Raw genomic sequence first — 26,999 nt, 5'->3', positions numbered from 1 at the left:
GGAAACTAATTATTCAATAATTACTAGGCCAATGTTAAATTAACGATGCTACGATAATTCTAATTATAATTACTAATTATTGACGTCCAATGAGAATTATTTATATTCATTAAGTTTTTTTATTTTTTGTTATACTTTTTTTTGTAATAGAATAGTTGATTGGGTTAACTAGTTTATTAAAATTGTACTCGTAAAAGGTTTGGCCAAAATGCTCAGCCTATGTGAGCCTCCAGCCTACGCCAGTGGTCGAGGGTTCGAACCCGAGGCGAAACGAAAATGACTTTTCCCAGCTATGTGTGTATTGGATATAATTATCACTTGCTCTAATGGTGAAGGAAAACATCGTGTTATTTACCCACTACTGAGAAGAAGTTACTTTCTGAAATAAGGCAGGATTTGGGCCTTGAGGCTCCGTGGCGCAGTATTTAAGGTGGTCACCATGCCACTACCAGTGCGTCAAGAGGTCGTGGGTTCGATTTTCACAATTTATGTGCGATCCACAAATAATTGTTTCGGGTCTGGTTGTACTTTCTGTCCGTTGTTTGTATGTTTGTAAAAGTCCCGCGACACAAGAACAATTTTTAGTGCAGGAGTTAAAAACAAACGAAAAAATCAGAAATCAGATTAAAAAACAATATATTCAACAGTCTTATAAGCTAAGTACATAAAGTAATACAACACATAGATATATAAAGCCATGAATACATAATGTACGACCGCCAGCCATCGTTGCCGCTTATAAGCCTTTTCAGAATCTTTCAGTCCGTCTTTCACGATATATTTCCTTAAACCAATGCACATAATTTTGATATACTGTCCGTAGTCGATAGTGTTGATGTCGCAGTTGAAAATGTCACGATCTTTTCCCGACATCCTACAAATCATGTCACTTAGATTGTCGTCAGCGAAAAACCACTCGTTTCGGAAGAAGTAACCGAAAACGTTGGACATTTTGTACACTTTTTGGTAGAATTTTCTGAATCTGTAACAAAAAAGCAGGTCGTCAACTTAGTGTTTCACAGCCAGTTTCTTTATAAATATCTAAAGTAACAGCTAAAGCCATTAGCCAGCTTTACACACACACTGTATCGCACGTTCTTAGGAGCGTACAGGATTACGCGCGGGAAAGCAGCGCGCTCTGAGAGAGCGATTTTCTTCGCGGACTTGACAGATGAGCGCGGCGCGTGCTCTTTCCTTTCCCCTTGCGCGATTATTGTTTCATGCGCGAGTGTGTGTGTTTGTTTGCGAGGGATTTTAGGGACAAAAACTATACAATGTCCTTTCTCGAGTCTCAAACTATCTTTTCACAAAATGTTATCTGAATCATTTCAGTTTTTTACGCATTAAAAAGAGACATAGAATTACTCTTGCATTTATAAAATGAGGTCGGGGAAAAAGTCTTTTCCCATTATAGTATGTATGAACTTGTAAAAAAATATTTTCTCTACACAAAAAAGCTCGATATATGGGGTACCTCACGAGCTCACTGAAAGAAACCTAATGAACCGTGTACTCATTTGTGATTCTTGAAGCCAAAGAGATTTTATTACAAGTTCATACATACTATAATGCAAAAAGACTTTTTCCTCGACCTAATATAAGTAAATTTTCGACTTACGATGGTATTTCCTTGATCTTAATTCCGAAGACTGCGCACACACCATCAGCCATATAAGCGGGGATGTAATGGAGGAACCAGGTGAGGATCCAGCAGATGAAAGGATTGGCAGTCTCGATGAGGTAGCAGTACCACACGGCTAGCGGAGACGCGAGTCTTCTACAGTCGTCACTGCGAATAACGCTGCTCATGAAATCTGAAAAATTTTAAAAAACTAGTCATGTTCCTTTATCTATACAAATCAACATCATGACTTAGCCTTTCTTCCAAACTATGTTGAAATCGGCTTCCAGTCTCACCGGATGCAGCTGAATACCAGTGTTTTACATGGAGCGACTGCCTATCTGACCTCCACAACGCAGTTACCTGGGATATAACACGATAGCCTTCGGTAAGACTGGTTGTCAGACTTTCAAGCTCTTCGTAGCTCAATTCTTCATAGTCAGCTCTCGTCTAGGAAGCGTTTGTCATTTAAAATTAACATGGGTGGGGTTGGGCCTCGAGTCCACCACGCTGCTCAAGTCCGGTTTGAAGACTTAGCAAGTCAAGAAATGACAAAGAACTTTTAGGGTCAAGGTTCACTGGCCCATATGGTAACTCCTTTACCTCTTTAGTGGAGGAAGCCCGAGCCCAACCGTAAGATATTAATGATAAAAATCATTTATTCGTTAATTTTATGGCTTAATCCAGAATTGCAACTCGAAATTTCATGAATTAAGTTCAGTACCTCGATTCTCTGTCACTATCGACATTTTGTCATTTAGGCTGTACTCCCAAGTAGTTCCTACGACGCCCGTCAGAGGCGCTGATCAGATATTCATACAATTTTTTTGGATGACAGTTCGGTTGTCGGTAGTCGATAGTAGTAGAGAATTGAGCTACAGTATAGTACCAAACTTACCCCACACAATAGCACGTTTGGATGAACTGATAGTGAGTATAGGTATATCATCCTTGGGCAGCGTGCCTTTGCTTCGTCTCTCGCAGGTGTCCCAGGGCGCCGTGATGATGGCGTTGTTGACGTAGTCCACCGGGACCATGTTGAGCTTCTTGTCTATTTCTACTGAAAACACGTGCAGCACTCCCAGGCCGATGCCTATTGTGATCTGAAAAGGAATTATTGTTAATTTAAGCAATAGTGATAGCCGAGTGGTACAAGTGGACGATGGTTCAAACCCGAAGCAACACACCAATGGCTTTTCCAAGTTATGTGTGTACAAGAAATAATTATCATTTGTTTCAACGTTGAAGGAAAACTTCGTGATGCAACCTTACATACCTAAAAATTGATTAACTAATTAAATATTCAAATAATAAAAGCTTGGATTACATCTTCCTGGCCGACATTCGGCTAGTTTCATTGAAACCAGCCAACTGTGCAGGACTTCGTTTATAGTGTCCAAGTGTGTGCACAATACACAGGTACACTCTCTATTCCTCTACTCTCATAGCCCGGTGGTACGGTTAACCGACACCAATGAGAGGTCAGACACAGGATCGGCTTTACTTGCTCATTCAGGCACGGAGGTATACTTCCTAACTCCGAGCAACCTCTGAGAAATTCTTAACAGAAAAAGTCAGAAAAGACTTTTTGACCCGACTCAGGATTGGAACCCGGGACCTAAACACGGCAGTTACATGCATTGCGCTTCAAAGGCAGTCAAATTCAAGAGTATACTTACACCACTAGGTCCATACATGACGCTCAAGTCTGCCCATCCAGGAGTCGGTTCATAATACGCCGGGAGAACTGAAAAAAAGACATACAAATCCTATTAGTTAGTTAAGTTACCGAGGATTTTGTAACACTTTCAAACAAAAACTACTGAACGAATCTACGGTAGAACACACGGGGTAGCAAACACATGTTTAGAATACAATTTGAAAGACTTACCCCCGGTTTCCGAGGTACATTTAAAATATCATCGGACAACTCACACACGGTCATTTGATTCCAAACTAAGCAGAGCTTGTACTATGGTAACCAATTAACTGATAAACATACTTATATACTTCTAAATAGATACTTATATAGATAAATTAACATCCAGGCTCAGAATAAATACTCGTGCTCATCACACAAAGATTTGTCCCGGGTGGGATTCCCGGCGCTACGGTTGTTGCGGCGAGGTGACCGCTTAAACCACTGCGCCAAACGTACAGATGCATTTAGCAGTAGTTTATTTCAAAACGCCTCAAAACTTAATAAAGATACATACCGACAGGTGGCTTCACGACACAAACGGGCAGGTCACGGGCAGAGGTGTTGATGACCTCTTCAGCTATGGCTTTCGTGAAAGTGTAGGTATTAGGCCAGCCTTTGATAATCCTGCCGAGAGAAAATAGCACCAATTATATTGTTATGAAACAAAATAACGCGTATCTGTTAGTATGCTATCAAATCAGTCTAGCCTTTCTTCCAACTATGTTGGAGTCGGCTTCCAGTCTCACCGGATGCTGCTGAATATCAGTATTTTACATAAAGCGAATGGCAATCGGACCTCCGCAACACAGTTACCTGGGTTATAACACGATGCCTCTAGGTCAGACTGGTTGTCCGTTTAAAATTTTTGACTACTGGTAATGACTGGCAAAGCCCTTCAAGAACTGTTCTAAAGTATTCTTAGGCATGCAAGGTTTCATCACGATGTTTTCCTGCACGGTTAAAACAAGTGATAATTATTTCTAATACACGCATCACTTGGAAAAGTCATTGGTATGACCCGGGTTCGAACCGTCGACTTGCGTGGGAGGTACCAACTTATACCAACTATTACTGCTTAACTTCTTTACTATTATAACAGTAATTATTTCTTAAAATAATCTTACTCAGGTGTAATTTCATCAATCTTCTTGGAATCCATAGTTTCAGCCATGTGTATGATGTCTTCAGGAGTTATGGTGCAGGGGTAGAACTTTTCTTCAAGCACCGTGTCGATACGACTTTCAGTCGCGTGAGTAAATGCTGTAGATACATAGGTGAAGCATCTGCAATATAATAGTGTTATTTTTATACATGAAGGTGTAGTAGTGTATGAAAAACGGTGACTAACTGACATAGTGATCTATCAACGCACAGCCCAAACTACTGGACGGATCGGGCTGAAATTTGGCATGCAGGTAGATGTTATAATGTAGGCATCTCCTAAGAAAGTATTTTGATAAATTCCACCCCTAAGAGAATAGAATAAGGGATGAAAGTTTGTACGAAACTTTGTCAATTTTAAACCGATCGGAGTGAGACTTTGCATGCATAAAGTTTCTACGCCGTAAGCATCCCTTAAAAAGGGATTTTGATAAATTCCACCCCTAAGGGGATAAAATTTAGGGTGAAAGTTTGTATAAATCTTCTTAGATTTTCGACTGATTGAACTGAAATTATAGATAGGATACTTTTTACTACGGAAATCCTTTCCACGTGAACGAAGTCGCGGGTGGAAGCTAGTAAAATATAAGTAAGATAAGTAAGAAGTAGACTCAAGGCCTAACCCTTCTCTCATTATGGGAGGAGCCCATCAATGGGACATTAATGGGTTAAATCAAAATCAATGAATTATTCATTTAGGTCAAATGTACACTTAATATATGATATTCTTTACAATGACTGAATCTACTAGCTCGGAAAGAGAGTAGAGCCTTAAGCGAAAATTTATTTATATACCTACTAGGTCGGGGAAAAAGTCTTAAGAAAAAGTCTCGCGAAAATCTCGTTGGCCGCAAGAATCACAAATGAGTACACGGTTCATTAGGTTTCTTTCAGTGAGCTCGTGAGGTACCCAAATATCGAGCTTTTTTGTGTAGAGAAATGATTTTATTACAAGTTCATACATACATACTATAATGCGAAAAGACTTTTTCCTAGAAAAAAATACGTTTAGATATTAACTTACTTGAGTTTCTTACAACTCTTGGCAAAGGTGACACATTCCCTGGTTCCTCTCACGTTGGTGACGGTAGCTGCCTGCAGTGGCCCGTCGAACCTCACTGTAGCAGCCATGTGGATCACCAGGTCGACCTGGAGACACGAGTACAAACTTATAAGGACGCGTTCTATTAGACTGTCAGTCAGATAAAAAAATAACTAAGTGGCTAAGTGCGGGTCAGATCTGAGCAAGAATCAATTTTTTTTTAGTATTTAAATAAGTAATAGTTATAAAAATGGTATAGAATTCTGTGCGTCGGGTTCAAATCCATCGTGGTTGTTTTGGAAGGGAAGAGCGAAGCCTTTGCCCAGCAGTAGGGCACTTAAAGGGCTTAAAAAAGGCTCAAACACTTCTGAAAACTCTTCGCCAACATTATGGGCTAGTCAGCAATAATTTTTTCACTTTTTCATATCATTTTTAACCGACTTCAAAAAAGCAGGAGGTTCTCAATTCGACCGTACATTTATTGTTGCCAAAAAATTGGAAACTTTTTAAATGTGATGGGCCAGGGCTGAGACCCATGACTAACAATGGGCCAGTAAAGGATCAAAATATAAAAATAATAACCTCTTCTGCTATCCTCTGCCAGTCTTTATCAGTAAGTCCCATCCGTAGTTCAGCAACATCACCTTCAACGGCTTCAAGGACACTTGCGAAATTTGGCTGCCTTTGTCTCACCACGTCGTATACCTGTATCATTGAAAAGCATATTAATTCATAAGATTTTGGCTTGATCCGGATTCGAATCTGAGACGTCTGCACCGCAGTCACATAGACACTACCCAATGGGCCAAAGAGTCACAGAGGCACCTTGTATGTACTGGGAATCGAACCCGAATAGTCGTTCATCAGTTGTCGAATTAATAAATTATTCTACATTGCATGGCTATGACCACTAATAACTACTGCCCGCGATTTTGTTCGCGTGAGTAGATTTCCCGCGGCAAAAAGTATGTTATATGTTAATCCAGGTTACAAACTGTCTGTCCACCATATTTCATCGTTTTTGCGTGATGACGTAACAAACGTACATAATTATATTCATCCTTCATCACAAACTTTCGCATTTATAACATTAGTAGTCAGAGAAAACATAATTTTAAAGTGATAGTTACTTACAGGGTCTTCCAGCATGTCTTTCAGTCTTTCATGAATAGTCTTGTCTTTCTTAGGCCTTAGTAAAACATAGATCTTTTTCACTGAGCATGCTCTGCAAATAGAAAATTGTTTAATAAATACCCATCATGTAATATTCGAATCACAACGCCTGAACAAATCTGGCCAAACCACTTTACCCAGCATTTGGTACGGCTCTGCTCCCGCTTTAGCCATCTTTGCCCAGGTAAATTTGCCTAATCAACTTTGCCTAGATATATTTGTCTCGCCCATATTGCTAACCAACTTTTATCAATCTTTGCTGCGTCATTTTAGCCTTGCTAACTTTGCCTAGCCAAGCAAAGTCTACCTACACAACTTTGCTCAGATAACTCTAGATAATGTCGTAAAATTTATTCTTATTGCCGTCCGAAAAAAAAATATTTGCTGGGCATTCTTACCTCAGTAATTTCTCAATCAACTGCTTGCCGAGAAACCCGGCTCCGCCCGTGAGAAAGATGGACGTGTCTTCATAGAACTTCTGTATGGGAGAGTTCTTCTCATATATCACGGCATTCATGAACTTCTGCCGCTGAAGGACTTCTAACTCCAGCTGTTGAGCCTTGTCTAATTTCTCCATGACTGCAAAATTAAAAATACTATTTTTAACATCTACTAATTTTATAAAGCTGAAGAGTTTGTTTGTTTCAACGCACTAATCTCAGGAACTACTGGTCCGATTAGAATTTTTTTTTGTGTTAGATAGCCCATTTATCTATATATTATTAGGAGCAGAGTACCAGTAAGAAATATAACAAAAACGGGGCAAAATATGACCCATTCTCTCTTATGTGACGCAAGCGAAGTACATAATATAACTTTAAACATCGTGATGCAACTTTGCATGCCTGAGAATTCTTTAGAACAGTGCTTGAAGGTATGCAAAGTCCCCAACCCGCATTAAGCCAGCAAGGCCTAAATCCTCCGTCCCTTCCCAGTAGTGGGACATTGATGGGTTAAAAAATACCTCTTTGTAAACCCATATTATAAACTATCTGTGTACTAAATATCAATAGCCATTCAATACTTTTTGCGTGAGAGTGCCAACCGGTAATATATTATAATTTTATTGTTGAAAATGCTTATTTCTTATTGTATTTTATTTATTTATATGCGTCAAAATGTAGGTTGAAACATACACGCATGACATATTATTATGTACATACATAATATACATATTTATAATCGTAACGGTAAATTAAATTATTGTTTATTTAAATTATTTCTTACATAGCACGAATGTTTCGGAAATAACGCGAACAAGCATTAAAATATAAATAATAAACTAGACCCACTTTTGGGCAAGGGTCTCCTCTTTAAATGATGTTGGACTAGTTAGTCCACACTCTGTCCGATACTACCGACTTTGCATACCTTCAAAAACTGCGCTAAAGAACTCGAGCATGCATCACGATTCCCTTTTTTTTCACCATTCCCTTACCGTTGAAGGAAGAGATAATTATTTCTAATACACATATAAGTCACATTACTTCAAAAAAACATTTTTGTGTTGCCTAGTTCCGATAGAAAGTGCATACTTAGATCACTTGGCTATCATATCATACACATTTACAAAGAATAAAGCTCATTTCCCGCGGGGATCATAAGAGACCAAAAACATATAAATAAATATCTTAGAAACAAGCAGAAACTAGTCGAATTATACACGTGCGAAATATGTAATGAGAAAAACCAAAACGTTCGTATTTTATTTTTCATTAGATGACACAACGAAATTACATAAGTTTTGTGTTTAACGTTAAATCAATTGAATGATTTAATTAGAAGCAAATAAAAGACTTTATGATTCATAAATGTTTGAAAATGATTATTTCTAATACACACAAAACTATAATCATAAAATTCACCACTAATCACTATAATATTAATTTTAAATTCCGCTATTAAAGGGCAAAATTTACCTAACAACTTTGCCACTACTTTGACAAACACGAAAAATATATTATAATTTACAAAAATATTTACCCAAATATTTGGCGCACGACCACAATATCACCGAAGCACTGTGTTCAATGAAAATTAATATCAAACTAACGTGACTGCTTGTTGTTAACGAATATTTAAGTGATAATATGTAATTAAAACATTCTTAATTAATGGCTTTCGTTCGTCATTGTACAATACATATGACTTAAATATATAATTAAGAACAATTACTTCAAATTACTATCCCATTAGCGAATTTAAATGGCTATAGAAATTTCTCGAAATACTTTTGAACTATCAATATCGGTCTAGTCTTTCTTCCAACTATGTTGGAGTCGGCTTCACCGAATGCAACTGAATACCAATATTTTACATGGAGCGACTGCCTATCTGACCTCCACAACCCAGTTACCTGAGTTATAAACACGATACCCTTCAGTAAGACTGGTTGTCAGACTTTCAAGCTTCTTGTGGTTGAGAATTCGGAGCTAAGGCAATGTAGAAATTACTTTAGAAAAAACAGATCTCTCACTGGTCGTGTCGGTTATCTGTCCCACCGGGCTATGAGAGTGAAGGAATAGAGAGTGTACCTGTGTATTGTGCACACACTTGGACACTATAAACAAAGTCCTGCACAGTTGGCTAGTTTCAATAAAATTGGCTAATGCCCGGTTTCCGAGTACATTTAACGGTAGTTTATCTATTTAATAGTATTTGTTTTATATGAGTTTAAACGCTATTGAATAGATAAACTACCGCTAAATGTACCTCAGAAACCAGGGGTAAGTGTTTCAAACGGCCGGGAAGACATTATATTTTGAACTCATAAATTCTTTTTTGTATGAAATGTTTACATATAGTTTTAAAGATTATTTACTGGAGCAGAATATGTTAAATTATTCAATACTATTTTGAATATAAAATTATTATGCAATAAGACTTTGTGTCGACAGTATCGTAAGGACAAAAGTACAAAAATGAGTTAATCAATGAAATAATACATTGTTAATAATTCTGTACCATATAATTACGCTTGTTATACCCATAGTAAAGGCAGAGGAGCCTAAACACCTACGTATCGCCATTAACAATGTTAGTCCCATGTAATAGGGGGCGAGCCTATTGCCATATACCGGGCATGTTATCAAACTCAAGGATACTATTGACAATATTGTATTATACATTAGAAAAGACCTAAGCTTCACTATTTTTTGTCCTGACCCCGGAATTAAACCCGCGACTTCGTCCGCGTTGAAACCCTTCCCGTGTAAATCCCGATCTCTCGGGAACTCCGGGATAAAAAGCCTATGTGTTATTCTGAGTCATCAGCTGCCTACATACCAAATTTTATCGTAATCGATTCAGTAGTATTTGCGTGAAAGAGTAACAAACATACATACGTATTCACAAACTTTCGCATTTATAATATAAGTAGGATTAGAAAAGACCTAAGCTTCACTATTTTTTGTCTTGACCCCGGAATTGAACCCGAGACCTCGTAATGAGGACACATGAAAATAAAAATATAATGCATATCAATACACTACTGCCAAGACCACAGAGGCAATTAATATATATTTTTGGTAATATCGGAAATTATGCAGGTCTTTGCCTTTTATAAAACCATTTTTTGTCATTGTTTAAATAAGATATGGAATACTAACTCATCCGTGTTGCTCCACTCGCGTGTAATTAAGATAAAATAATTAAATTAAAAGCTTGGATTTTCAAATAAATGTCGTACTCTAAATAAAGTTTCATTTAAATTTTGGCTCAGTCCATTCAGTGCATTTACTTAAAAGATATATGTTGTATGTTCGAAGTAAAAAGTATCCTATATGTTAATCTAAGTTATAAACTTAACCTTTCTATCAACTTTTATCAATTGTTCAGCAGGTTTTGAGTAGGAGTAACAAAAATTCTCACAAACTTTCGCATTTATGATACCTACTTTTTTGTCTGCGTGGGTTCTAAATCTAACCTTATAATCTAGGTTATACACTATCAAGGTAGGTACCAAATTTGACTAAAATCGTACAGTAGTTTCTGCATGAAAGAGTAACAAACATACAAACATACATACTCACAAACTTTCGCATTTATAATATAAGTAAGATGTACTAACCAAAAATAACTCAGAAAGGGCTTGCCCGAAAATGATGAGTTTTAATTACCTCTATATTTCTTTGTGATTTACCGTCAAAAGTTATGTTCTTTTTCCTAAATTATTTGCATGTTTAATGAGCGTATAGACAAATAATTATACATTTAGTAAACAATGGGACCTCGACCTTGATTTTATGTTCAATATTTATGTTTGTATGAGGAGCTCGTGGCTTAGTTAAGCAACGCTTGCCGAGGTTTATCTGTGGATGGGTGACCAACTTAGCATAACGAGTACTTCCTTGTTTCGGAGGGCACATTAACTTGTGGGTCCTGGCTGTCATTTTCGAAGATCTTTGACAGTCGTTAACAGTAGTCTGACAACCAGTCTTACCGAAGGGTATCGTGTTATATCCCAGGTAACTGGGTTGTGGAGGTCAGATAGGCATGCATCGCTCCATGTAAAATACTGGTATTCAGCTGCATCCGGTGAGACTGGAAGCCGACTCCAACATTGCAGGTCAAATCCCGGGTTGAAACAAGTAAAGTTTTTGACTGACTTATAAAATAAGAGTAGGTTTAGTTTTCATAACTTTTTATTGGCTAATTTTGATGATCATTTTTGTGCTTTTAAACACAAAACCTTTTCGCTTCGGTTCCGTTTAGTCATATCAACTGCAGCAGGTATCGGGTTTAAATCCTGGGTCAGGCCAAAAAGTTTTTTCTAACATTTTCTGTTAAGAATTACTTAGAAATTGCCCGGAATTAGGAAGTTCAGGTCGTAGACCTCTGTGCCTCGGAGAGCACGTGTCGCCGTCGGTCCTGCGCCTGACCCCTCACTAGTCGTGTCGGTTATCCGTCCCACCGGACTATGAGAGTGAAGGAATAGAGAGTGTACCTGTGTATTGTGCACACACTTGGACACTATAAACAAAGTCCTGCACCGTTAGCCAGTTTCAATGAAACTGACCGCTATAGCCGGATACCGGCTGGACAAAATAATTATATAACGTGGTCATGTATGACCACCAATTCTTGAATTATGTCATTGCTGACCGTCGTCACCGAATTTGGAAAAACAACATCAATTCACATGCCAGTGTCAACTGGTATGACAAATATACGTATAAGTAACTAGCTGACTCACGCAACTTCGCTTGCGTCACATAAGAGAGAATGGGTCATAATTTTCCCCATTTTAGTAACATTTTTTACTGGTACTCTGCTCTTTTTAGTCGTAGCGTGATGATATATAGCCTATAGCCTTCCACGATGAATGGGCTATCTAACAGTGAAAGAATTTTTCAAATCGGACCAGTAGTTCCTGAGATTAGCGCGGTCAAACACACAAACAAACAAACTCTTCAGCTTTATAATATTAGTATAGATATATAAGTAATTTGACTGCCTCCGTGGCGCAGTGGTTAAGGTCACCGCGCTGCTATCATTGCGTCGGGAGGTCGTGGGCTCGATTTCACGGAACAATTATTGGCTGTTGAAGAGAGCTAAAAAATAACGCCTCTTATTCTTACCATTTTAGAAATGCATTGGTGTAATTATCTTCTTCTATGTTTGTGTTTTACTGTGATGTCTAATTGTTAATTTTATTATTTTAATATGATAATAAATAAATATCAAATAAATATCATTGGACAACGCACACACGGTCACTTGATTCCAAACTAAGCAGAGCTTGTACTGTGGTAACCAAATAACTGATAAACATACTTAAATACTTCTAAATACACACTTATATAGATAAATTAACATCCAGGCTCAGAACAAATACTCGTGCTCATCACACAATGATTTGTCCCGGGTGGGATTCGAACCCACCACACGCGGCGCTACGGTTATTGCGGCGAGGTGACCGCTTAAACCACTGCGCCAAACGTGCAGTTAAAAATGATATTTAACTATTCCTATTATTAATATTTGCATGCTGTAATATTATGGCAAAATGTGTACTTCTATGAATTGTTTTTAATATCTTGGTTATTACCACATTTCTGGCAAATATATGATTATGATTTTGATTATTACGATCCACAAATAGTCGTTTCGGGTCTGGTTGTACTTTGTGTCCGTTGTTTGTATGTTTGTAAAAGTCTCCGCGACACAAGAGCAATTCTTAGTGCGGGAGTTGTCATTTAAACAAAAAAAAAAGGAATTTTAGCAGCGTGTGAAATGAGCATGCGTTTTGAAATGACAAGCAAAAAAACTATTAAGTAATCGAAATAATGCTGTATAATAGTGAATTGGACATTTTTGAGGTAAATTCATTTAATTATATAAATTGTTTATTCGATTATGTCATCACGTAAATAGGTACTTTATATATCAGTGCGAAAATTTCGATGGATGTATGTTACTCAATCACAAGAAACGATTTTTGTTGATTTATGCCAGTGTTATAGCGTATATATGTATGTATTAGAATGACACATAGTCCATATAAAACTAGTTTATGCCCGCAGATTCGTTCGTGACATAACATAGCCATACTACTGTAGTCTTTGCGGACGTGGTCACGGTGAAAAGCTAGCAAATAGTATTATTTATTACTAGCCGGCCCGCGACTTCGTCCGCGTGGAAGCCCTTCCCGTGTAAATTCCGATCCCTCGTGAACTCCGGGATAAAAAGTAGACTTTGTGTTATTCTGGGTCTTATATAGATAATAAAATAGGAGCCATAGATGACCCTAAATGCAGGCACTGCAATGAAGAAGCAGAAACCATGAAACACATAATGTGCGAGTGTGATGCTTTAGGAAGGAAAATAATGGATCTTCTAGGATGCGGTTACCCTAAACCAGAAGACTACAGGCTGCTTCCGGTGGGGTGCATAGCAAAACTGATAAGTTTTGCCCTGCCCCCCAACGTCTAGAGTAGCAAAGGACGGGGTGACACAAAGGATCAGGAATGGTCGAAGTGTCAGCCAGGCAATAACTGGCACCCCCACCCCTAAGATAAGATAAGATATTCTGGGTCTTCAGCTACCTATATACCATTCCATATATATCTGCGCGGCAAAACTGTACACTAACGATAAAGGTAGTATTAGTAAAAGGTCCTTATCACATCAATGATAGTAGAAATATTCTTATAACTATTTGGCGATTTAAAAAAAAAGGCCAGGTGTTTCTTGCCAGCTCTTCTCATTGGCCCTACCTTCCGAACTGGCGGTAAATTCACTCTCTGTATCATTGACTATCATAAGTGTCAGCATGTAACCTAAATGATAATTTTTCGTTTTTTATTGATATTATGCATAACTAATAATTATGCTATTACCTTTATTAGAAACAGTTAAATACTCAATTAGTGAAATGGACATCATAACTGTATTAATTGCAGTAATTATGGAATGTAGACTTGCGTGGCGAAAGACCAGCGCCTATTATTAGCATTTGACGGTAAATCAACATTGTTTCGGCGTACCGAGGCGTCTTGAGGCGCACTTAAGAAAGCCTAAGATAATTTTGGCTGTTAATGCATGTTAGTTAAACAACAGCCGCGCGATACGATCTCTGAGGTAACTTACGCTTGCCGAGATTGTTCTGTGGATGGGTGACCATCTTATACATATTGAGTTGCTCCGTGTTTCAAAAGGTACGTCAATTTGTGGGTTCCGGCGGTTATTTTCAAAGATCTTTGACAGTCGTTAACAGTAATCAGAAGTTTGAAAGTGTGACAACCAGTCTTACCGAAGGGTATCGTGTTATAACCAAGGTAACTGGGTTGGTAAGGTCCAATAGGCAGTCGCTCCATGTAAAATACTAGTACACAGCTGCATTCAGTGAGACTGGAAGCCGACTCCAACATAGTTGGAAGATAGGCTAATATGATCCAAGTCTGTAAATGATCATTAGGTTAAGCAACGTGAGCATAATATATAAAATTAAAACAAAATTCTAAGCAGGCGCTACTAGTGCCTCGATTCTCTACTACTATCGACTACCGACAACCGAACTGTCATCGAGAAATTTTGTATGAATTTCTGATCAGCGCCTCTGACGGGCGTCGTAGGAAACATTTTGGCAGTACATTCTAAATGTCAAATGTCGATAGCTAGCCGGTTGTCGGTAGTCGGTAGTGGTGGAGAATCGAGGTATAGTTCACGCTCGACAGACTTTTTGATGTTATTGTTTTATGTCAGTCATACGTTTCTTTCTATCCAGTAAGCGTATCACGTATTTCAGTTGACAACTATTTGAAAGCCACTATGCTGTACATTGTTTTCTCGCGAATAAAGTGATAACACGTTATGTCAAAGCAGCAATGTATACTGACCATCAATTTGACTTACACTAGTTGTCAAATGAGATGTGTTGAGGCGCTCATAGCCAGTTGCGCGCACCGGTCGTAAGACGATCTGTGGGTTAAGCAAACCCTGGCGCGGTATTTGAACAGAGCGTCTCCGTGCTTCGGAGGGCACGTAAAAAGTCGGTCCCGGTTGTTGTCGATTAAGATAACAGTCGTTAAGCCACGTCAAAGGCCTTTCGGGCGGCTTGAACAACTTTGGCACCAGGTTGACCACTAACCATACGATAGATAGATAGAACTGAGACACGCACACCGATGGCTTTCTTTGATTAGTCATGGGTCAGTCTTATTTTATATAGACTTCAGTTTCAATTGGCTGAAGATTCAAGGTTGAAACCCCACTCTTCAATGTTCAAAGTTACGTGTGTTTTTGTACAAAAATAGCAGTTGTTCTTAAGTTGAAGGCTTAAGGCCTTAGCTCTTCGTTATTACGGGAGGAGACCCTTGCCCAGCAGTGGGACAGTAATAGTTTATTTTGTCAAAGATATTTTCGTTAACGAGAATCTCTTACTTCTGAAAGTTTTATCAAATATACGTTACATTATCAATATGGATTTAAATAAAAATATGAGAAAAGAAGTGAGTGCAACTTTGTATGTATTCAAATGATATAATTAAAATATAACATTTGGTAGTTTTCATAAAGTAGTAAGGAAATGTTTTTTAAATAACTTTTTATTTCAAAATACCTTAAAAAATATTTTATTTATATTATTTACTAGGGATTGCATAACGTGTTACTTTGTATTCCGGGTTTAAAAAATGGATTACGTAATCGTTTTGGATTTTAAGCTATCGGGCTGATATACACAATACTGAGATGTACAACGGTACTTATTCGCTACTAGCTTTTACCCGCGACTTCGTCCGCCACCTGAATTTTCCCTTGGGAATGCATCATTTCCCGGGGTAAAAAGTAGCCTATGTCCTTTCTCGGGTAACAAAATATCTCCATACCAAATTTCATGGAAATTGGTTCAGTAGTTTAGGCGTGATTGAGTAACAGACAGACAGAGTTACTTTTGCATTTATGGTATTAACCTGTAATTTCTAACACTAAAATTCACAAAGAATTTTATGACAGAAACCAAAATAAAAAATTGCGCTCTGCGCGTCAGTCGCATACAATACTGACTACGCCTAAAAAGACAGTCACAATTTTTAATATACTAAAAAACGGGCCATTTATTCGACTGTAATAACGTTACGTAAAAATAGATTTCGATAAATTTTACTATTACATACAGACATGCGAACATTTGATAATATATATCAGCTTAACCTTTCTTCCAAACTATGTTGGAGTCGGCTTGAAGTCTCTCCGGATGCAGCTGAATACCAGTGTTTAACATGGAGCGACTGTCTTTCCGACCACCACAACACAGTTACCTGGGTTATAACACGATACCCTTCGGTAACACTGGTTGTCACAGACTTTCAAACTTCTGACTACTGTTAACGACTGTCAAAGATCTATGAAAATGACAGCCGGAACCCACAATTTAACGTGCCTTCCGAAACACGGAGGAATTCGATATGTATAAGATGGTCACCCATCCACAGATCAACCTCGGCAAGCGCAGCTCAACCTCAGAGATCGATCCGCGCGGCTGATGTTATATAACTAAGCCACATGCGAACATTTGATAAGAAAATATTTTGTTTTAGTTCTACAATCAAGTTTTTTATACAAGCATTAGATATTGACTGCCTCCGTGGCGCAGTGGTTTAGGTCGCCACGCCGATACCACTACGTCGGGAGGTCGTGGGTTCGATTCCCACACGGAGCAATTATTTGTGCGATCCACAAATAATTGTTTCGGGTCTGGTTGTGCTTTGTGTCCGTTGTTTGTATGTTTGTAAAAGTCCCCGCGACACAAGAGCAATTCTTAGTGCGGGAGTTGTCTTTTAAATAATAAATAAATTAATAAAAAATAAAATAAATATATATTCTAGCAATCCCTAGGCATACCGGCTTGCTAAGTTGCCTACATTACATGTAAAGGGCATAGGTCGGCTGATCAGCCAATAGCGTGGCGCAGCTCCACACCCATCTATTTTTTTCAAACGGGCCCAAAATACATTCACTACACCGTTAGCATTTAGCGTCATTGCTCGATTAGTTTGCTGGCATTTTGTATAATTAACTAAATAATAATTAACAAAGTGTTTAGTGAATTGTAAAGCAAATTAAATAATAATCATGGGTAAGTGATAAGTTAGTTAAATGATGTAGGGTTTCATCTCGTAATGAGAGAGGATAGACATTGGTGTGTTCTTGAATCTATGTTTTTCAAATTCGAGTTAGAGACATATTGCTTTGCTACATGTTCAATTTCAATTTTATAATAAACTATCGGTGACCCGCGACTTCGTCTGCAGAGTCTGAAGCTCATGAATATAAAAGCTTTCACCCTTTTTACCTCCTTATGGAGAATTTCCAAATATCCTCTCTTAGTGCTCCTCTACACTTCCTAAGGAATCTTCATACCAAATGTCAAGTTTCTGCTCTCAGTAGTTTCGGCTGTGCGTTGTCCATCAGTCAGACACACAGTAACGGAAGAGTTTTATACAAAAATAAACCTTGTATGCCTGAGAGTTCAATTAATTGCTTGAAGACTTGTACCTGTACAGTGTCGTGGACTCAAGACCTAATCTCTTTTTCATTCCCAAAGTAGACCTGTGTCCAGCAGACCGACAGTAACGTGTTAGATTTGATCATAGTTTTTAGCTATGTGGGTAGGCAGAGACCAAAGAACTCCATTTACTACGATCCTTACAAACTTCTTTAACTTAATTTCCGTCCATACATCTTGTCATACAGGACCGCTGGTTACGAGTACTCGTTAATCTTTTTGCAAGACATCATTGATATGATCTGCGCATGTCTTTCTAAGGTGTCCCCTCCCGGTGTTTCCATTTACCCTTATACAGTAAAATTATTCATTCTCTTAACATGTCCAAACTATCTATGCAAACTTTTCTCATTACTTGTCCCGACATCTCTCAATCCACAACAGTCACTATCATTTAAAGCCCATAGCCAATTGCGCTCATCGATCAGTAAACGATCTGTGGGTTAAGCAAACTTTTGCGCGGTCAATCCATGGATGGGTGACCGCATAGTGGTATTTGATCTGGGCGTCAGGCACGCAAAAAAACGGTCTGGGTTATTGTCGATAATAACTAATAGTTCTGCATCGTCACCTTACATCATTGTATAAGTATTTTTATAAAACAAACAATTTTCATACAATGTACAATATTATAAATATATTCATTCATTATAATGTACATAATTGATCTTTATGAGGGACCATAGTACATTACCTGTAGTTTTTAAATACATTTTTAACCGACAAAAAAAGGAGGAAATTCTCTTTTCGGATGCTTTTTTTATGTTTGTTAAATCATAACTTTTTGAGGAGCTCGTGGCTAAGTGACAAGGTTAAGCTACGCTTGCCGAGGTTGGTCTGTGGATGGGTGACCATATTGAACATGTCGAGTACCTCCGTGTTTCGGAAAACACGTTACCAAACTCCGGGCTACTACTAAAAAAATATACTAATTAGTACCGAGAAATCCAAAGTTTAAATCGTAACGTGAGAGTTTTGTTATTAATATATTGTAGAGTTGGAACCAGCTCAAGAAATGGAGCTGAAGATCCTGGCTCTTCAGAAACCAATGAACGAGATAATAGAGCGCGGAGACTCCAGCGTGCAGCAGTTCTACCGCGACGCCACCGTGTTCCTCACCGGCGGCTCCGGCTTCATCGGGAAACAACTCATTGAGAAACTATTCAGGTATGAATTATGATTACTGTAATGATCGCTCAAGTATGAACAACTCAGCAGCCCTCTTTACACACACTCCATGGGGGGAAAGGAAGAGACCACGCGCCGCGCTAATCTGTCAAGCCCGCGAAGAAAATCGCGAGCGAAGAGCGTGCTGCTTTCCCGCGCGTAAACTGTACGCTCCTAAGAACGTGCGATACAGTGTGTGTGTAAAGGCGGCTATTGGCAGCCAGCTTTCGAATATAGCATTACCGTATGTTAAATCAAAGGTTCTTACTGCCAAGGATGACTTTTAGAACTTCGAAGTTCTGCCAAATTGACAAAATTTTTCGATTCGACGGTAAACAGAAATATTTCATAATCCATTTAGGTGCTTATTTAATTCCTTTACAAATTGGTATTGCATTCAATACAAACATTTTTTCGCAAGAATTCGTGGTACGATCTTTACAAACTTCCCTTGCTTCATTCACATACATACATGTTGACATACAGGACCGCCGGTTACGAGTACTACGCACCTAACCTTTTAGCAAGACATCATCAAGTATTTATGTATATATATTTTCGTTTTCAGATCATGTGCAATCAAGAAACTTTACATGCTTTTACGTCCAAGCAGAGGCAAAACCATTCAGGAGAGACTTACATCAATATTAAAAGACCCTGTACGTATATTTCTACTTATCGCTTTATATATACGATGTAAGTTGACTGCCTGTACTTTGTGTCCGTTGTTTGTATGTTTGTAAATATCCTCGTGACACAAGAGCAATTCTTAGTGCGAGTATTGTCTTTAAAAAAAGCTGCTTTGAGTTCATCACGGTTCATACAAGGTTACATTTTCCTTTACCGTTAGAACAAGTGATCTTTATTCCTAATGCACACAAAACTTCGGAAAGTCATTGGTGTGTTGCATTGGGTATGAATTCTTCAAACTTCGCGGCATGTGCATGCCTAAACCATTATGCTATCACTGCTCGAGGCTTACAGTTTTCTTTTACCCAGGTGTATGACCAACTACGTAGCAAGCAACCAGGGTTTGCGGACAAAATATTTGTGATGGAAGGAGATGTGGCGGAGCTCAAACTTGGATTGAGTGAAGAAAACTGGACCACGCTTACCGAAGAGGTAGGTTTAGGAAGCAGTAGCTCGATTCTCTACTACTATCGACTACCGACAACCGGCTAGCTATCGAGATATACGAAAATTTTGTATGAAAATCTCATCAGCGCCTCTACCGGGCTCCGTAAGAACTATTTGGCAATACATTTTAAATGTCTAACTCTCGATACTCGACATTACAGACTATACAGAATACGGTAGTTGACTACCAGTCAAATCAGCTACTCTTTATGAAATGTCAAAAATACATTTTAGTATAGAAATACACAATGTCTTATTTTCGTTGGTATAAAATGAGTGCCTAATAAAATATTTCAGTCTGTGATAATTACAATTTCAACATTATTTACGAGAAAAATTGCCCAGCGTGAGCATTTTGGATGAACCTTTTATGAGTACAAATTTATTACTTTTTCGTTAACCCAGTCAACTACCCAGTTCAAGAAAATGTATATATTTGTAATCAGCATAATGTTAGTAAATTTATTTATAATTTGTAGGTTGATATAATTTTCCACGTGGCAGCTACAGTGAGGTTCAATGAACCTTTGAAAATGGCCACCCTCATCAACCTCAGAGGCACGAGGGAGGCGGTCGCGCTTGGCAAGGAGTGCAAGCACTTAAAGTAAGCTATTTAAACAGTATTAATGTCCTCTTTATATTATGGAAGGTACGCTTGCCGAGGTCGGTCATTGGATGGGTAACCATATTATACTTACTAAGCTCCTCCGTGCTTCGTGCTTAAAGCACATTAAGTTGTAATTGTCAAAGATCCTTGACAGTTGTTACCAGTAGTCAGAAGATTAAAGGTCTGACGACAAATCTCACCGAGGGGTATCGTGTTATAACCCTGGTAACTGGACTGTAAAGGTCTCATCAGTCGCTCTGTGCAAAATACTGGTATTCAGCTGCATTCGGTGAGACTGGAAGCCGACCCATACATAGTTGATAGAAAGGCTAGACTGAAGAAAACTGTTTTTTTCACCAGGTGTTTCAACCACACATCTACGGCATTTGCGCACGCCACAGAAAGTCGGATAGAAAATGATGTGGAGGAGAAATTCTACCCCTCTCCTGTTCCTCCCGAAGCCCTCATTTCCATGGTAGAGACGGTTGATGAAGATAAACTCAATGCTTTGACCCCTAAGTAAGTACTCCATTGTTATTATAAACTGGCGGCCAAACCTTTGTCCGGTTTAAAACAGTTATTTTTCAAAGAACCCTTTACGACTTTTACCCATAAACATTACTATTGAATCACCCTATAAACCGTATCAAAATCCGTTGTGTAGTTTTAAAGATCTAATACATACATACATACATATGCATACATACATACAGTCATAGGGATAGACGCGGGAAGCGATTTCGCTATGTATATATATGTAGTATGTATCATGTAAGTTACCGGCGGTCCTGTATGATAAGATGTATGGTTGTGAATGAAGCTAGGGAAATTTGTTGGATCCTTTCAAGTTGCATTCTTTGGTCTGTGCCAAACCCTATGATATGTGTGTAAATTATAATGATTTGTTAAAAATAATTGTGATATAACATGAAAGTGCGTATGAAAAGGATCTATTGGTAAAGAACATTTCTTTACCAATAGATTTCACAATTATTTTTAACAAATCATTAACGTTAACCCAAGTCTTAGGGTCTTTCTGACTTGTCTGAGAGTATTTTCAAAAGTTCTCAATATACAAAATCCTGTAACTACACCTAAACCCGCTCTCATTCTGGTAGAAGATCACACCTCAGTTATTACAGTAATTATTTTTTTTCTAGTTTGATAGCAGACTGGCCCAATACTTATACATTTACAAAAGCATTAGCTGAGGAATTAATCAGACGTGCGGCTGGAGACATGCCTGTATGCATCGTGAAGCCTCCAGTAGGTGAGTTTCCATCATCAGTATAAGTCCGCCAGAACTGCCTCTGTGGCGCGGTCGGTAGTGTATGCGACTGCCGTGCGAGAGGTCTCGGGTTCGAATCCTGGGTCGGGCCAAAAAAGGTCTTTTCTGAGATTTTCTGTTAAGAATTTCTTAGAGATTGCCCGGAGTTGGGAAGTTGAGGTTGAAGACCTCCGTGCCTCGGAGACCTCTCACTGGTCGTGTCGGTTATCCGTCCCACCAGACTATGAGAGTGATGGAATAGAGAGTGTACCTGTGTATTGTGCACACACTTGGACACTATAAACAAAAGTCCTGCACAGATGGCCATTGGCCAGTTTCAATTAAACTGACCGCCTTAGCCGTATAGCCGATATACGGCATTATAATAGGAGGACATTATAATAAGTACCTAGGGTTTGTAAAAGTAGCTAACTTACTATAAAGTTTCATGTAATACTGTTCAGTAGATTTTTCGTGACGTTGCTTTTAACGTCAGATTGTCGAAATTTGTAATAAAAAAAATCCTATTAATAGTAGCATTAAACATAGGCTTCTTTTTAGTAACCAAATCCTTTCAGCTAATTTTTGGCGTCGCATGTGTCCAATTATAAAATTGATTTTCAGACTGACTTAAACTGCCAATAAAAGTCATTAAACATCTTTTTTTCTTATTTAGTAGAGGATAAGACAATTGGTCTTTCATTTTAACTGATAGTAATCGACGATTAAGAAGAGAAACACCCATTTAATCTGCTTTCTAAATATCCCAGTAGTTTAGTAGTTAGAAAAATAACAAAATCATCAAAATAACAAAATTGAATAACTCTTATTATTACGTTTTCAGTGACAAGTGCGTACATCGAGCCTGCACCTGGATGGATAGACATGAAGACTTGCTTCTCTTCAATTTTAGGGGTGAGACTGCATCTTGTACGATTTTTTTTCAACCCGTTACTGTCCCACTGCTGGGCAAGGGTCTTCTCCCAAACGAGGGGGAGGGGTTAGGCCTTGAGTCCACCACTCTAGCCAAGAGCGGGTTGGCTTTTGCTATTAGTCCTCTTTTATCTCAAACATACAAACAACGGACCTAAAGAACCACTTAACCCGAAATAATTTATTTATTTATTAAAAGCAATATTTTAAACCGTTATTGCTTGGAGTTTGGTAACATGCTCGCCCTCTATTACATGGGACCTAACCATATTACGATACAAATACAATCATTTAATTGTTTGTTTTTTTTTATAATTGTAAATTTTTCTTTTTTTGTCATAGTCTTAGTACCTATAATAGTAATTTTTATGATTTGAGATTAAATTAATAACTGTATAAATAAAAATTAAAAATTACAAAAGATCAATTGCACTTTTCCTGGTCCAGAGATCAAACCCGCAACCTCGTGGTCAGCACTCGTATCCATTCACTGCCGCTCCGACCACAAAGACAGTTCAGTAGCATCTCTCTGACTCTCTACTACTCTCTACTTGTGCTCACCGGTCGGCATACGATCTGTGGGTAAGCAACCGTGGCCTGGTCATTCTATAGATGGGTGACCGCATAGTGGTATTTCAACTGAGCGTCTCCGTGCTTTGGAGGACACGTTAAAAGTCAGGCTCGGTTGTTGTCAATTAAGATAACAGTTAAGCCATGTCAAAGGCCTTTCGGGCGGCTTGAACAACTTTGACATTAGGTTGATCACTAACCATACGATAGATAGATAGACTAAGTGGTCGAACTATAGTAGTAATTTTACCATTTATATTTATTATTTTCAGGCTCTTCTGGGTGCTGGCCTCGGTTTATTTCATGTGCTATTGAGCAAGCAGGACAACCCGATCTCTTTCGCGCCAGTGGATTACGTCAACAATGCGATTATTGCTGCCAGTTGGGATGCAGCCGAGAGGAGGAAGATGGGAGATCCAGAAATACCTATATACACTGTCAGTAGCAGTCGCTGTGGAACTAATTGGAGTATGTTTAATTTATTTATTTTTTAAAGACACCTCCCGCACTAAGAATCGCTCTTGTGTCGCGGGGACTTTCACAAATATATAAACAACGGACACAAAGTACAACCAGACCCGAAACAACTATTTGCGGATCGCACAAATAATTGTTCCGTGTGGTAATCGAACCCACGACCTTCCATCGCACTGTGAGTGGCGTGGTGACCTTAACCACGACACGAAGGCCATAAAACGTTTGTTTTAAAATGACTATGACTGTCTCACTGCTGAGCAAGGGTCTCCTCCCCTTTTTAAGGCAAACGGAATAAATTGACCACTGAAAAATGGTTAGGTCTTGGAATTTTTTGTTTCTCCTTCTGATACGTATTTAAATAATAAATAAATAAAAATCATTTATTACCAGTCTAGTATGTAATACAATATCTTACTTATAGCTATGACAACCCCACTAGGCGGTGATCTATTATTTTTTTTCTCTTTTAATTTGTTAAATACGCAATGTCCCCAACCCGCACTTGTCCAGCGTGGTCGACTCAAGGCCTGACCCCTCCCCATCGTTTGGGAGGAGACCCTTACCCTGCAGTGGGACAGCAATGGATTAAAAAAATATATTATTAATTTATTTACAGAATTCCTTGGAGACACTCTTCGTACAGACGAACTATTGAAACTAGTATCACCTAAAGCTATGTGGTACACCTCTCTTATTGAATGCAGCAACGACTATGTGTACTGGGTACTGACATGGCTGTTTCATTACATACCTGGGTATGCCATCGATGCTATAATCGATGTTCTTGGAGTACGACCTAAAGGGCTACCTAAGTAAGTATAATTATCTTTCCTAGCCTTTCTTCTATGTTGGAGTCGGCTTCCATTCTCACCGGATGCAGCTAGGTCTATCAGACCCCCACAACCCAGTTACCAAGGTTATAACACGACACCCTACAGTTAGACTGGTCGTCAGACTTTTCAGTTTCTGTCTACTGTTAACGACCGTCAAAGATGTACATATGAAAATTACAGTTTCCTCCTAAAATGAGGCCTCAGGTTCGAATCCCTAGTCAGGCCAAAACATCAGTTCTGACATTTTCTGTTCAGATTTTCTTGAGATTGCCGGAATTAAGACATTGTGGTCGTAGATCTCCGTGCCTCGGAGTGCACGTAAAGCCGTCGATCCTGCGCCTGACCTCTCACTGGTCGTGTCGGTTATCCGTCCCACCGGACTATGAGAGTAACGAAATTGTCAGTGTACCTGTGTATTGTGCACACACTTGGACACTATAAACAAAGTCCTGCACAGTTGATTGGTTTCAATTAAACTAGCAGTAGTCGAATATCGGCCAGGAGGAAATTAATCCTTGCTTTCTTGACGGCAGTCTATTTGTTCAGATTTAAAACGTACTGGCAATTATTCTAAACCTGATTTCCATTTCAGACTAGTGAAGATCTACTCCAAGGCGTATTCCATCAGTCAAGTTTACCGATATTTCTCCTTCAACTACTGGATTTTCAAAGATGACAACCTGAGGAGTATGATCCAGCGAATGTCACCAGCTGATAAAGTGATATACAACTGTGACGTCACTAATATTGACTATACAGACCTTATCAAGACCTGGTGCGTCGGGTTACGAAGGTAAGCAAGACAAAATATCTTTAAGGGAAAGGAATAACTAACATATGAGAAAGGGGCATGTAGGCGTAGCGCACGTGTAATATGGAGAGTAAAGGCCGCCCGCGATTTTGTCCGCGTGGAAACCCTTCCCGTGTAAATCCTGATCCCTCGAGAACTCCGAGATAAAAAGTAGCCTATGTGTTATTTTGGGTCTTCAGCTTTGCTATATACCAAATTTCATCGTAATCGGGTCAGTAGTATTTGCATGAAAGAGTAACAAACATCCATACATACATACATATTCTCACAAACTTTCGCATTTATAATATTAGTAGGATGTTCAGCTATACCTACCCTAGTACTAACCTAAAACATGACACTGAAAGCACGTAGATAGAATTCCGACATTACAAAGTATTAGTGCAAAATACGACTCTAATCATTAAAATATGGCTGGTCATTTTAATTTGTAATAGTTTATCCTTTTCATATTTCAGTGTGCGTTAAGGTCATCGGCTGAGTTTGGCGACAGCCATCTTCTATGAAATAAATATTATGACATGCCCTTTCCTCTTGTGTTAGTTATGTTTAAGAATCTATCATGTATCTCAGTTGATAACTATTTTAAAGACACTATTCTGTACATTGTTTTCTCCATTTGAATAAAGTGATTAACACGTTACGTTAAAACAGCAATGTACTGTGATAGGACAAAAAATTCGTCAGTTTGGTGAAAGACATTTATAATAAATAAATTTAACCCATTAATGTCCCACTGCTGGGCAAGGGTCTCCTCCCGTAATGAGGGAGGGGTTAGGCCTTGAGTCCACCACGCTGGCCAAGTGCGGGTTGGGGACTTTGCATGCCCTCAATAAATGTATTAAACAAATTTTAGGCATGCAAGGTTTCCTCACGATGTTTTCCTTCACAAAGTCATTGGTGTGTTGCCTCGGGTTCGAACCTGCGACCACTTGTGTGGGAGGTCTCAACTTTTACCACTCGGCTTACGGCTATCATATTTATTTAAATTCAATTTTTTTCATTCTGATTTCAGATTTATAATCAAGGATAACCTTGTGGGCAGCGCAGCGTCTTACAATAGGCAGAAATATTTACTTAAATACGCAAATTATACAGCGTTAGCGCTGTATTTCTACCTTATATACTATGTTTTAGCAACAATATTGAGTTTATTCGTAACCATTGTAGGGTATTTTATTTAAATCATCGACGATGTTTACAATATGAAACTTTATAGATGTAAGGATGATGAATAAATGAATGAAAAAAAATTATCAATATTTTCGGATAAAGCTGTTTGCTTAATATAGGTGACTCTCATTATTTACCGTACTAGCTGACCCGCGCAACTTCGCTTGCGTCACATAAGAGAATCATAATTTTCCCCGTTTTTGTAACATTTTTCTTTGGTACTCTGCTCCTATTGGTCGTAGCGTGACGATGTATAGCCTATATATAGCCTTCCTCGATTAATGGGCTATCTAACACTCTGAAAGAATTTTTCAAAT

General features: G+C 38.5%; 2 protein-coding genes across 3 annotated transcripts in view; one reads left to right on the top strand and one right to left on the bottom strand.

The window, feature by feature from the left end:
* The window catches only part of LOC142984850 (fatty acyl-CoA reductase wat-like), a 31,792-nt gene extending 4,952 nt beyond the window's left edge, over nucleotides 1–26,840 (top strand). Inside the window, exons 1-12 of one of the 2 annotated variants that reach the window (XM_076132701.1) lie at nucleotides 17,143–17,278; nucleotides 18,703–18,874; nucleotides 19,443–19,533; nucleotides 19,874–19,996; nucleotides 20,491–20,615; nucleotides 20,979–21,137; nucleotides 21,779–21,888; nucleotides 22,730–22,800; nucleotides 23,661–23,856; nucleotides 24,482–24,677; nucleotides 25,291–25,491; nucleotides 26,525–26,840. In XM_076132701.1, coding sequence (XP_075988816.1) covers nucleotides 17,275–17,278; nucleotides 18,703–18,874; nucleotides 19,443–19,533; nucleotides 19,874–19,996; nucleotides 20,491–20,615; nucleotides 20,979–21,137; nucleotides 21,779–21,888; nucleotides 22,730–22,800; nucleotides 23,661–23,856; nucleotides 24,482–24,677; nucleotides 25,291–25,491; nucleotides 26,525–26,693 — 1,617 coding nt within the window. In that variant the 5' untranslated portion in view covers nucleotides 17,143–17,274 and the 3' untranslated portion in view covers nucleotides 26,694–26,840. Of the gene's footprint in view, nucleotides 1–17,142; nucleotides 17,279–18,702; nucleotides 18,875–19,442; nucleotides 19,534–19,873; nucleotides 19,997–20,490; nucleotides 20,616–20,978; nucleotides 21,138–21,778; nucleotides 21,889–22,729; nucleotides 22,801–23,660; nucleotides 23,857–24,481; nucleotides 24,678–25,290; nucleotides 25,492–26,524 lie in introns of those variants that run through there. The other variant, XM_076132700.1, reaches the window with a different exon arrangement.
* LOC142984852 (fatty acyl-CoA reductase wat-like) lies at nucleotides 620–8,824 on the bottom strand. The gene is made up of 11 exons (XM_076132705.1): nucleotides 8,683–8,824; nucleotides 7,098–7,278; nucleotides 6,661–6,751; nucleotides 6,109–6,231; nucleotides 5,509–5,633; nucleotides 4,448–4,606; nucleotides 3,838–3,947; nucleotides 3,301–3,368; nucleotides 2,520–2,724; nucleotides 1,619–1,814; nucleotides 620–982 (listed from the first exon to the last, which is right to left on the bottom strand). Exons 2-11 carry the CDS (start codon nucleotides 7,274–7,276, stop codon nucleotides 625–627), a joined length of 1,614 nt encoding a protein of 537 aa, XP_075988820.1. The 5' UTR covers nucleotides 7,277–7,278; nucleotides 8,683–8,824; the 3' UTR covers nucleotides 620–624.
* Nucleotides 26,841–26,999: the final 159 nt, after the last annotated feature.

Source organism: Anticarsia gemmatalis, chromosome 28 (genome assembly GCF_050436995.1).
Source record: "Anticarsia gemmatalis isolate Benzon Research Colony breed Stoneville strain chromosome 28, ilAntGemm2 primary, whole genome shotgun sequence".
Taxonomy (NCBI): domain Eukaryota; kingdom Metazoa; phylum Arthropoda; class Insecta; order Lepidoptera; family Erebidae; genus Anticarsia; species Anticarsia gemmatalis.
This window is presented reverse-complemented; position numbering and strand designations above follow the sequence as displayed.